General features: G+C 41.7%; 1 protein-coding gene across 1 annotated transcript; it reads left to right on the top strand.

The window, feature by feature from the left end:
* Positions 1-360: 360 nt before the first annotated feature.
* On the top strand, positions 361-9,218 carry STMND1 (stathmin domain containing 1). The gene is given in 6 exon segments (XM_042808711.1): positions 361-444; positions 1,255-1,435; positions 3,598-3,752; positions 8,340-8,420; positions 8,422-8,464; positions 8,944-9,218. Coding segments are annotated over 6 exon segments (819 nt in total).
* The last annotated feature ends 2,048 nt before the right edge of the window (positions 9,219-11,266 follow it).

Raw genomic sequence — 11,266 nt, 5'->3', positions numbered from 1 at the left:
ATGTTATTCCTAAAGAAAAAAAAAAAGATAAGAAGCTGGAGACACTCAAATATCTTCAGTTCAGTTCCCTCAGGAGGTTCACTGACCCCCTCAGTGACCAGCAGATCAACATCTCCAGCTAGCTGAGAAGAAGCACATTCCCTCTCAGCTTCAGATGAGGGAGCCTGGTCAAAGACAATGAGGTCTGCACGCCAGGACACAACATGAAAGCCTTCTGTGGTGCTATTTATTGTAGCAACAGGCGCGGGCAACAGTTTGATGCCATGGTGATCATGAATAACCAAACTCCCAGTGATGAGATGAGGATATTTCCACTGCTTGGACTTGCAACAGGGAGAAGCAGATGGTCCCCATTTCATCATGGGCTGCAATACATCTAAAAGGGTTGCTGCAGCACAGCTGTCTTCTGAGGAGCTACAAAACAACCATGAAGCCAGAATCCAGGTAGCGATTTCTTCCAAACAGTCTCTGTACAGAGTATGTTATGAGATGTCTTAGCACGGGAGTGTACAAGGATATATGTATAGAGAGAAGCAGTTCTGCTGTATCTCAGAGTCTGTCAGGGAGCTCTTTATGAACAGTGTTATCTCTTAGCTTCATGAGTCTTAAGCCAGAGGGGAATGAGACTCACCATTTGGCCACGTGCATGACCTGATTTTACAGCAGCTGAAAATTTGCCTCTCACAGTCTGCATCATTTTGCAGCACTTCAGCAGGGTACATATTGCCTCAAAAAATTATTTTCAGGCAGAGAGCTTGTATATATCCAAATATTTCGTGAAACATGTGCATTTTGTGAGGTTTGCACAATTGAACTGGCTGAACTCAACTCAGTCACAAGAATATATCCAGTCTCTACTCCTGCACTGTTTGCAAGTGCAAAGCTCTCACTTAGAGAGTTTAAAACCTTACCATGTGCTTCTTTTAAAAACTCTTGGAGTTGAAGTTTCTAACCAATATCCAACGTACAGATAGCACTTAGAAGTACTAAACCAATACAGCAGTACAGGCAATGGGATTATGGACATATTCAAGATTAAGGTCATTCCTTCCTTTCTGAAATTATATGAGACCTTTCATCACCATGAACATCAATCAATCTGTGACAAAGCACAGATAAGTATCAGGAATGTCACTATATTCCACTTTACTCTGAACGTGTCAAGCCTACAGGACTATTCTAGAGACTGCTTTCTCCTTACACATTCAGGAGTCCTCAAGGACTTCTCTCATTCCTTTCTTCATTTTCTTGCAGACTACAAGTGACAGTGCTGACAAAACACGGGCTGCCACCTCACACGAAGGGGCAGCTTGGACAGGGGACACTTCAGAGAATGGAAGCAAACTTGAAGTTGAAGCCAGCGAGGGAGGCTTTCATGAGAAATCAACAGAAAGATTTACACCGTCTGAAAAAAGAAGCAACGCACAAAGCACAGGTGAACAGTAGTTTAAGGTCATATCAGCTCCAGAGAGAGAGACCTAGAAATGAACCATCTTGAGCCTATTGCCAGCCCTCTTCAATTGACAGTAAAGTCACTGCTGTGACACCACAAGGACCGAGCTCTTCACACTGGTTTGAAGCCTTGCAATAGTAGCGGAAAGTATTTCCTAACCACTTGTTATGTTCTGCAGCATGACTCAGCTCTCGCTAGCAGAACAGGCAGAAGGGTATATACTTTTCTTGGCAGACTCTGGGAACAGACCAGGAGAACATACTCAGCCTTGTTGTCTCCAGAGGTAGCACTCGCTAACAGGGATTATGGCACGGCACACTGGGAACACACATTGCCCACGGTAGTGCTCTCAGCCTGATGCTATCAAGTCAAGCTTTCCTTCTTTTTTCTTCCCCCTCCCCTCCCCTCCAAACAGAACGGCAAACACAATTCTCTTAACTAGCATCAAGTGCAGACAGCGAGTAAATGCCACGCCATTACTTAAGACTGCAGCAGAAAGTTCCAGGGCAAGTTATCATATAAAGAAAACAACAGAATTTCCCAAAGTTATCACAGCATGACGCAGAGATCTGCTAAGAACTTCTTCTAAATTTCTTAAGTGCAAGGGAATGTCTAAGTTGAAACTCTCATGTAGTCTTAGGATACTGATGTAAGAGATGTTGATGGAAAAGTAGTACTGTCTTCAGTGAATAACAAAGTTTTGTAGTTTACTTTTCAAGTGCTATGAACAGCTTATATTTCACAAAACACTGAAAAGAAAATCTAAAGTGGCTATTTACTCTTTCTTATATAGAAGGGCTCCAATAACATATTCCAAATTGAACACAAAAGGAGTAATTACTGATGTTTGCTATTCATTAAAGAAGACTTAACTCCCAACGCCACAGAAGGATGAGATGAAAGGATTTCATTTCAGATTGAACAAAATGATTTGCTTGCTCTGAAATTAAGTGTTTCATTTAAGTTCATTAAGCTGAGTTCCTTTCCTTTGTCCTTGCTAAAAAGACAACTTCACAGGAAATTTCTAAACAGAATTTTTGAAATCGTCCTTCCAGCTTCTGTTTCAAGAAACAAAAAAGAGATAGTGCAGCTTCTTTTTTTCTCCTGAATGAATGCATTAGTGAAACTCATACAAATGGACATTGCTAATCAATATTGCCCATTTATCATGCTTTTTTAAAATTATTACTATTATTTGCCAAAGGACGTTTTAGCATATACAGCCTTCTGGTATTCACATGCACTGGCAGACATCTGAGCCTTGGTACCTTTTGGGTGACTGATTCAGTTATTTTAGGAGAGAGAGGGAGTCAACTTCTACAAGATGGTAGACGTTTTGTATTTGTGTTTTACAACCAGAAATTAAAGAAAAGCCAACACTGCCATAGCCACTTTGCTTAAAAAGATGGGCAGATATCAAGTAACTGTGATTTTGACTTGGTCCAAGTATTCTTCATACAAAAGCTCTATTTTCTGCCAGTAGGGACTGGGCAGATGGGATAACTGTCAGCTGAGGGTTGAAATACCTGATAGGTCTTGGCAAACTCGTTGCTTAATCATGTCTAATAAGTGGAAACTAAACAGCCCCTCAGAAGGGTTATCAAAATAATTTGGATTTATTCTTAACTGTTGTTTTTAAGTACACGATTAAGTGTTGGAATGCATGTGATAATGCTTAAATGTAGCGGCACTGCTGCAACAAAAATCATAAGCCATGAAAGCATATGAAAATTTGCATTCATCTAACAGAAGAGCACAGTGATTTTTACAAGACAGCCAGTGTAAGATGGGATAATACAAGCCTATTAATGGGTCCTCTCTAACCAGCTCACACAGTGCTTAAGAACTTGAACTGTAAACAGCTGTCCATAGCCTCTCTTTGGGAATTGTCTTCACAAACCTTCAGCACCTGCTTCCATGCATTTGGCCCTCTGGGTATAACTGGCCATACTGGGAAACTGAACTCCAGTTTTCCAGACATTAGAAAGCTTACTGCAGCATTTAAGTCATAAAGAGAGCCTCAAGCAGGCCTTCTCTACAGCATGTTCTCGGAATGCAATCTCTTCAATTAAAAGCTCACCTTGAAGACAGCGTTCAAACAAAACTTCATGATTTAAGTGCTTTGATGTTTTCATCTTTTCAAGATGCACTGCTCACCAGTGGGTTCATCAGCAAATCACGGCCCTTACAAGAAACAGAGAGACAAAAATCATCAGACATTCTTGAGGAGTTGAGGATGCAGGGAATAATTGGGAGCCAAAGTACTGCTGCCAGGACTGGAGAAGCACATGAAAACAAGGTGAGCATCATCACACAACACAAGATCTCTGCTAAGGAGTTCTGACTCTTTTGTGAGCTCCATGAGAGTCAATTTCTCTACATGCACAGCATCCAGACAGACCTTCTCTACGATTTTAGAGGCAAGATGTTGAACATAAAACTGTACAACGAGGATGCTAATAAAACAAGCTGGCAGTAGTATTCATTCAGCTGTTTACAGCTTCCAGGCTTATTTCAAATAGGTACAGAAGAGAAAGGGGTGGTATTAAGAGACTAGTTCTTTGAACAACTCACTGGAGAGTACATGCCATAAACTTGTTTCTCAAGTCCACAAAACTATGAGAAACATCACTAATAATTATTAATAATTACATTTGCATTTGATCTCAGACTGAAAAACCATTAGAAAATGTTGTGAGCTTTTTTGTCTAGTTATGTTGTTGTTTTGATTTTTAAAAAATAATTTTATAGAACAAGTATTGGATTAAGAAACAAGTGTCCATTTTCTTTTCATTCTGAATAATAACCCGAGGCTTATTTTGGCTTCTGAACTCAAGCTCGTTCTTTGTTGTTAAGCATTGTGCTAAGGATCAGTTGCTTTTTACAGATAGGGCTTCAAGTACAGATGGTGGGAGGGAGAAAACCCATAAGGAGATTGTAAGAAGTTTAACACCATTTGTGGCTGCATCCAAAGCACAATCCTTGGACTGACTGGACACAGACAATTCAAGCTCAGACCAAGGATGATTCTGAGTAGCTCTGAAGTTTGAGGCATTTACTCATCTCTAACCTTGGCCACTTACATCAAGGCAACATGGAAACTTTCATAAAAGGCACTGAACAAGTCTCACGTAACGGTCTGGCCAGTGGTGCAGCACAATACACTTCCTACTGTGAGTATTTTGGAAATAGGGACTGAAAAATATCTGAGTGCAGCTCCTCCATAGCCTTTACTTACTTCGCTCAGACATTTATTTTCTAATTTTTGGAGTATCTGAGAGGAATATTCCCTCTGTGGCTAGATTTAGTTAACATCCTGCAGGCAGGTTTTTGTATTTTTCCCCTTCATAAAACAGGTGAGCATCTGTTCTTTTCTTCCCCTCCCGTATTAAAAAGCTCTCTGCTATTAAATGGCACATACTCTTTTACTGACAGAAGCTCAGTTTGAGCTACTTCTCCTTAGGGAATTTCTCTATACCACCTCCTTACAGAACAAGAGTCCTATGATGTTGGTGTTTTTTCCCCCTCAACAGTATTAAAAAATGAATTAATGTATATATACCAATACAGCTTTTAAAAAAGCGAGCCTTGAACTTTTCACCAAAAAAGCCAGATTTTCCAAGTGATATTTCACATTTGAGCTGGGCCCACTGCTGGGCAACCTACAACTGAAAACATAAATCTGCCACTAGCTGCTAGCTCTCCCTTAGTAGCCATTGAAAAACTGGCCTGTGCTGCCTCCTGTAAGAATAATTTATTACATTAGAGCTAAATTATCGATGAACAGAGGGTCTAAATGCACTGAATACAGACAGTAGAAAAAGGTTATTACCCTAACACATTCCAAATTACAACACGTGGTGCTGGATTGTGAGCATTAACACACGGGTAAATTCACACCTGAAATTTTGGAACTGACCACACGTAAGGACAAATGGCTTTGTAGTGAATTTCAGTCCAGCACCAGGTGTGACAAGGAAAAGAGTTTTCATAGTGCTAAGCTTTTCATAGCACTGTGAAAGACTAGTATAACCAGGTTTGGGGTTATTTTTACAGTAATATTGGAGACTGAGATATCCTTGTGGGAGCTCTGCTTTCCTGTGTGTAATTCTACTCCATGTAAGTATCTGCATCTCTTAAGCTTTGTAGCATTACCTGTCCTCGCAGGATTTCCTACCATTGCCAAAACTCTGAAACCACTGCACTAGAAGCCTTCAGCCTTTTGACTTGTCCTTCACTTTATCCTGAACCAAATGAATTCTGAGCAGTAAAGGCTAAGAGGCTTGTTTCTAAGCATTGCTGCTCTAAAGGGTAAGTACTTCTGAGAGCAATGTTTTGGGGGGCTAGTCTAACAGAGCCAGGAAGAGCTGCTCACACAACAAGATTAACTACTCTCTGTAACTTTAACAGTGACTGCTGCCAAAAATTTCAGCAGAGCCAGGACTTCCACCTAAATGGCAGACACCAAAATTTCTTTGTGTGATTGTGTTTTGGCATTCAGGCTTTTTTAGTTTTCTGTTTTTTTGTGTTTTTTTTTTTTTTTTTTTTAAAGAAGTAACAACTATTTTTCTTCCAGCACTTGAAAATATTTTAGCTGAAGTCCAATGTGACAGATTTTCATCCTCACCACTGCCGAGTTACATTAAGCTTTTCTTCAGTTCATTAGTGGCTAGTTGTAGCATATCATCAATCAAGTACCTTTTTTCCAAGTCTACCTTTAGAAACACTCTGATGTGTGTGAGCTAGAGGGTAACCAGAAGGATCCAAATATATTGTCTAAAATGGAGCTGCCTATGGGAATTTGATCTACTTATGAGTTCCCATTTATAGAAGATATGCATAGGTAATTATTTTAGCTTTTCCATTGCAGTTAGCTTTCACTATGGGTTCCCAGGGTTTTGAAGAAGCTGACTGAGGTGGTTGCCAAGCCACTCTCCACCATATTTGAAAAGTCTTGGCTGTCAGGTGAGGTCCCAGGTGACTGGAAGAAGGGTCACATCACTCCCACTTATAAGAAAAGGAGCAAGGAGGACAAAGTGCAAGATTTTGCACTTGGGCCAGAGGAACCCCAGGAACACAGACTGGGAGGAGCAATCCTTGAGAGCAGCCCTGCAGAGAAGGACCTGGGGATCCTGGTGGATGAAAAACTGAATGTGCACCAACAGTGAGCAGCTCAGAAAGCAAATGGTATCCTGGTCTCCATCAGAAGAGGGGTGGCCAGCAGGGACAGGGAGGTAATTGCCCCCTCTACTCTGCTCTTGTGAAGCACCATCTGCAGTACTGTGTCCAGGTCTGGGGCCTCCAATACAAGAAAGAGAGGGATCTGTTGGAGAGGGTCCAGAGGAGAGCCACAAAGATGACCAAGGGGCTGGAGCACCTCCCCTCTGGAAACAGGTTGAGGGAGCTGGGCTTGTTCAGCCTGGAGAAGGCTGCAGGATGACCTCATTGCAGCCTTCCAGTACCTAAAGGAAGCCTACAAACAGGAGGGGAATCAATTCTTTGTAAGGGTAGATAACTGCAGGACAAGGGGAAATGGTTTTAAGTTGAAGGAGGGAAGATTTAGGTTGGATGTCAGCGGAAAGTTCTTTACCAAGAGAGTGGTGAGGTGCTGGAACAGCTGCCCAGAGAGGCTGTGGATGCCCCGTCCCTGGAGGTGTTCAAGGCCAGGTTGGATGGGGCCCTGGGCAGCCTGGTCTGGTATTGAGTGTGAAGGTTGGCAGCCCTACCACAGGCAGGGGTGCTGGAGTTTGATGATCCTTGAGGTCCCTTCCAACCCAAATCATTCTGTGATTCTATGAGTCCTTGAACCTATGAGGACTCCTGATCCCTCACAGCTGTTTAATTCAAAGAAAATTATTTTCTCAGCTTACAGGATCACATAACTACCTGGAAAGCACCATTGTTGCTGAGCGCCCCACTCAGCATAGACGCACAGGGAAGAACTCAATTTGCCTCTTCCATTGTAACCCACAGTTTATCTTTGGTGAGGAAGGACAATCTCAGCATGCAATACATTCCCACATTAGGGTTCTGTTAGAAAGTCCTTTGTCATTAGAAAGAAGAGTTATTTGTTTTTGGGTTTTTTTTTTTTTCCCTTTTGGAAAAAAACCAGTTGTTTCATTTTCACAATGATTGAACATTGTGCAGATTTCTTGTATGTCACCTGCATTCAGAACATCCCCTCTGAATACTGGTTTTCTTCCTACTGATTCATGCTCCACCTTCATCTCACTAAATGAGTCACCCTCTATACTATTTGCAGCACTTAACACTTCTGGCAGTGAGGTCTGACTTACAGAATTATTTAAGGCTGCAAAAGTATGGCAAGCAGATATCACAGGAGATATATAAACAGGACAGTGTATTTCAGCAACCAGAGGTCCCTGGTTTGACTTCAACACCGTTAAAGCTGCTAATAGTAGACTTCATCCTCCTGGCTGCTCAGATAATCACTGCATCTTTCCAGGAATAGAGATCTAGGACTGGGCTGCTCATTTGCATGCAACAGAGGCCAGCAGTAATGTGATTATGAAGCTTTAACAAAACCATCCTTAAATTTCTTCAGCAGTAGTACAGTAGCTTCCTTTTCTTTACTGAATTCCCACATCAATTGGGTACACAGCAACATTAGAAGCTTCACAGCAACATTAAAAGCTACTCATCGCTTGCCAGAAAATGGGAACTCGCATTGCAACAGCACTCCTGAGCAAGTGAACACTCAGGTTATTACCACATTGCTATTTACAGGCTTCCTTTGGTACCTGAGTCTATCACTTCTATGCATGGAAAGAAAAAAAAAAAAAAAAAAAAAAAGCAGAAGGCAAGCAGCAAAATGTCAATCCTACATCAAAATAGACTCTGCTGAAATATTTTAATGTCTCTACAGAGAGATGCCCTGGAAAAGATGCTGAAGAAACCACCAGCTAGGCTGGAAAAAATGTGGTTTGGAAACAAGGAAGTGAAGGATTTTTACAGCAAAGGACATGAAGGCTGCTGGAGAGAAAGGGGGAAAAAAAGAAAAAAAAAAGAAAAAAAAAAAAAGAGGTCATCTGATTCTGTTGTGTATTCTTCAGCATTTGCTTTACCACATGAAATCCTCTGCTTTTCACAAACTGACCTAAAGCAGAGAGTTTGTGTGCAGGCTGCTACCAAAATGCATTCAATGGCAGCAAGTGGATCCCGTATTCCTCTCATAGATTTTGAAAGGCCAAGTTAATAGTTTAATTTAATAAAAAAAGCCTGAAAGATTATCCTAAAAATATGCAGAGGGGAAGCTTCTAAAGCAGTTTTTCCTGCAATTAAAAAAAAAAAAAAAAAAATGCATATTCTATGCAGACAAGAGTAAATCGGCTGAGTTCAGTGCTAAACTGGAGTGATGTTGTGATTGCATTTGGGTACAAAGATAGAAAGAAATGCTGCATATGATCAATGAATCTTCTTCCTACTTCCATCCCTCTTTACAAAGCACTGGGGTTTTTCTGTTTTGTTTTAGGTTAGGGAAAAGGAACTAAACAGGAGACCACAACACATTGCATTTTACCCAGCAACAGCCCGCCGAACTACAGGTAAACAGACTGAGAAGGACTGCCCAAGTTTTCAAAGTCAAGAAAGCACAGATGCCCCTCAGTCATCACCTTTACATGGTGAGATAAATGTACTGCTGCAGGAAATAACTGCAGAAGAAACCACAAATTATTACACTGAGGACTTTACCATTGAGTCTGATATAACTTACAACTGTATCAATGAAACAATCTGGATTTAAGCCACCCTGCAAAGAAGGAACTTCTCTGCTCCCTGCTGCTTTTTATCTCAGGGCTTAAGAAGATGATTTATCCTGAGCTGTGGTTACCTACTTCACCTTGGAAAACTCTAATTTCACATTTTTACACACTAGTTGAAGGAAACAAAACAAATAAGAAGAGGCAATTTAGTGACCTGCCAGTCTCTTAGTTGGATTACATACATATGAACACGGTTCTATTACACTTAACTCTAGAGCAGAGAACAGGAGTTTGGAAAGGCACAGAAGGAGGAGTGTGCAAGGAAGAAAAAAAGCCTGAACAGCTACAAGATTTGGGGTAGTAAAACACAGTGGAGACCTAAACCTAAGAACAAAGAGTTTTAACTTACTGTGCAGGCAGAGATGTGAAAGCTTCAGACATTAAGGCAACAACAGGCCACAGGAACATCTGTGTACACAGAGCAAGGACTAATACTGAAACTGCAGTGGAGAAAACAACTAATTGGCTGAGATATAAAAGCACAGGTGAGGACAGGAAGAATGTGATCAGTCTCCATGGGAAGGATAGGACTGTTTCCATAACAGAGCTATAAATTTGCAATCTTCCATTCCCTACCTCTTACACACATATACCCAGCTCTCCCCAAATCAGTGTAACAGCAATGGTTGCATTTGTGCTTTGCCTCTTACCAGCCCTACCATCCCCTTCTGGTTCATCTCTAAATATGCCTAATCCTTACTTTCATACCACACTCACTCCCACTTCCTATACTGACTTTTTTAATTCTTTACCTCCAGCTCCTGATGAAGCATTCTTCCTTTCTGCCTTCCAAGCCAAGGAAATTCAGTTGCAGTACAGGACCATTGCTCTCTTCACCAGGCACTACAGAAAAGAGAAAAACTTAGCCTTTATTTGTACAGCCTCATTGTGGTTCTCCCCATTACTCCCAGGAAACTAAATAAATTAATAAACAATGCTTGTGCTGAAACATTAAAGGTAGGAACAAGATCTCATCTCATTACTCAGGCAGCTGGGATCCCACCTGAGCAGCTGAGTAAGCTCATCAGGAAGAGACCAATGCTTCAGGTTTGGCCACATTGTTGGTTTTTAAGAAAAAGATGGGACAGCAGCAAACAGAAAAGCAATACTGACAATTACCCTGTGTTGCCTGGAAAGAACTGTAAAAATACTGAAGAGTAACAAACTTAGGAAAAATAAGAACTTTGGTCAGTTGGCTTGAAGTCATCCAACAGTCAGACAGGCAGGGGAAGCAGGAGATTGAGGATGTGTTTTCAGCATACAGTTAACCAATGTTGTTCACTGAATTTTCTCTCAGATACTTTAAGGAATAGAATGAAAACACATGTCTGTGTGCGCATACATCCACACAGACTGTTGTACTGAGCTGATCAGCCTCCTTTTACAGGAAGGTAAGGACACTGAAGCACCAGTAGTTGCCCAAAGCCTTCCTGTGTTTTCAGAAGGATGGAACAAACTGTTCTCTGTCCCCACCCAACGTCCTTTCTTCCACTATTTCCCAGATAAGGATTTTAGCTCCCTGCAGCACAAAAGGCCTCGTGACACAGAGAGAGAAGCAGAGCAGCAGGCAAGGTGCCTTTCTGCACCGTGACCACCTGTGGGCTCCTACCTGGCTCAGCTGGGTCAGACACACTGCTCTCCCACATCAGCAAGCATGGCCTAAGAAAAGCAACAGTAAACAGGAGAGCTTCTGAAGGTGTCGCTTTACAACAGAGTTCAAATCTCTCTGCCGGTAACTTTTGCTTTACTAACAAGAAAAGCAGTTAAAGCTTGCCTTACTGAGTTGTGTATTTACCTGAAAACTAATCTAACTCCTACTGAAAGGCATCCATGTCTTCCCACTGCCTTCAGCGGATGTTGGACTCGCTCCTTAATGCACAGCAGCAAAGCAGGGAGAACAGAGCTACATCTCAAGCAAAGGAGCTGCCCGCTGTTCTGCCTGCACCCAGAGGAACGGGATGTTGTGCCTGCTCCAGCGAATACACCAACGCTGGCACGACCTGACAACGGCAGGGCTCTCGGCAGTCGC

Source organism: Centrocercus urophasianus, unplaced genomic scaffold (assembly GCF_019232065.1).
Source record: "Centrocercus urophasianus isolate 14NV4802_14NV808 unplaced genomic scaffold, USGS_Curo_1.0 seq_11, whole genome shotgun sequence".
Lineage (NCBI taxonomy): Eukaryota > Metazoa > Chordata > Aves > Galliformes > Phasianidae > Centrocercus > Centrocercus urophasianus.
This window is presented reverse-complemented; position numbering and strand designations above follow the sequence as displayed.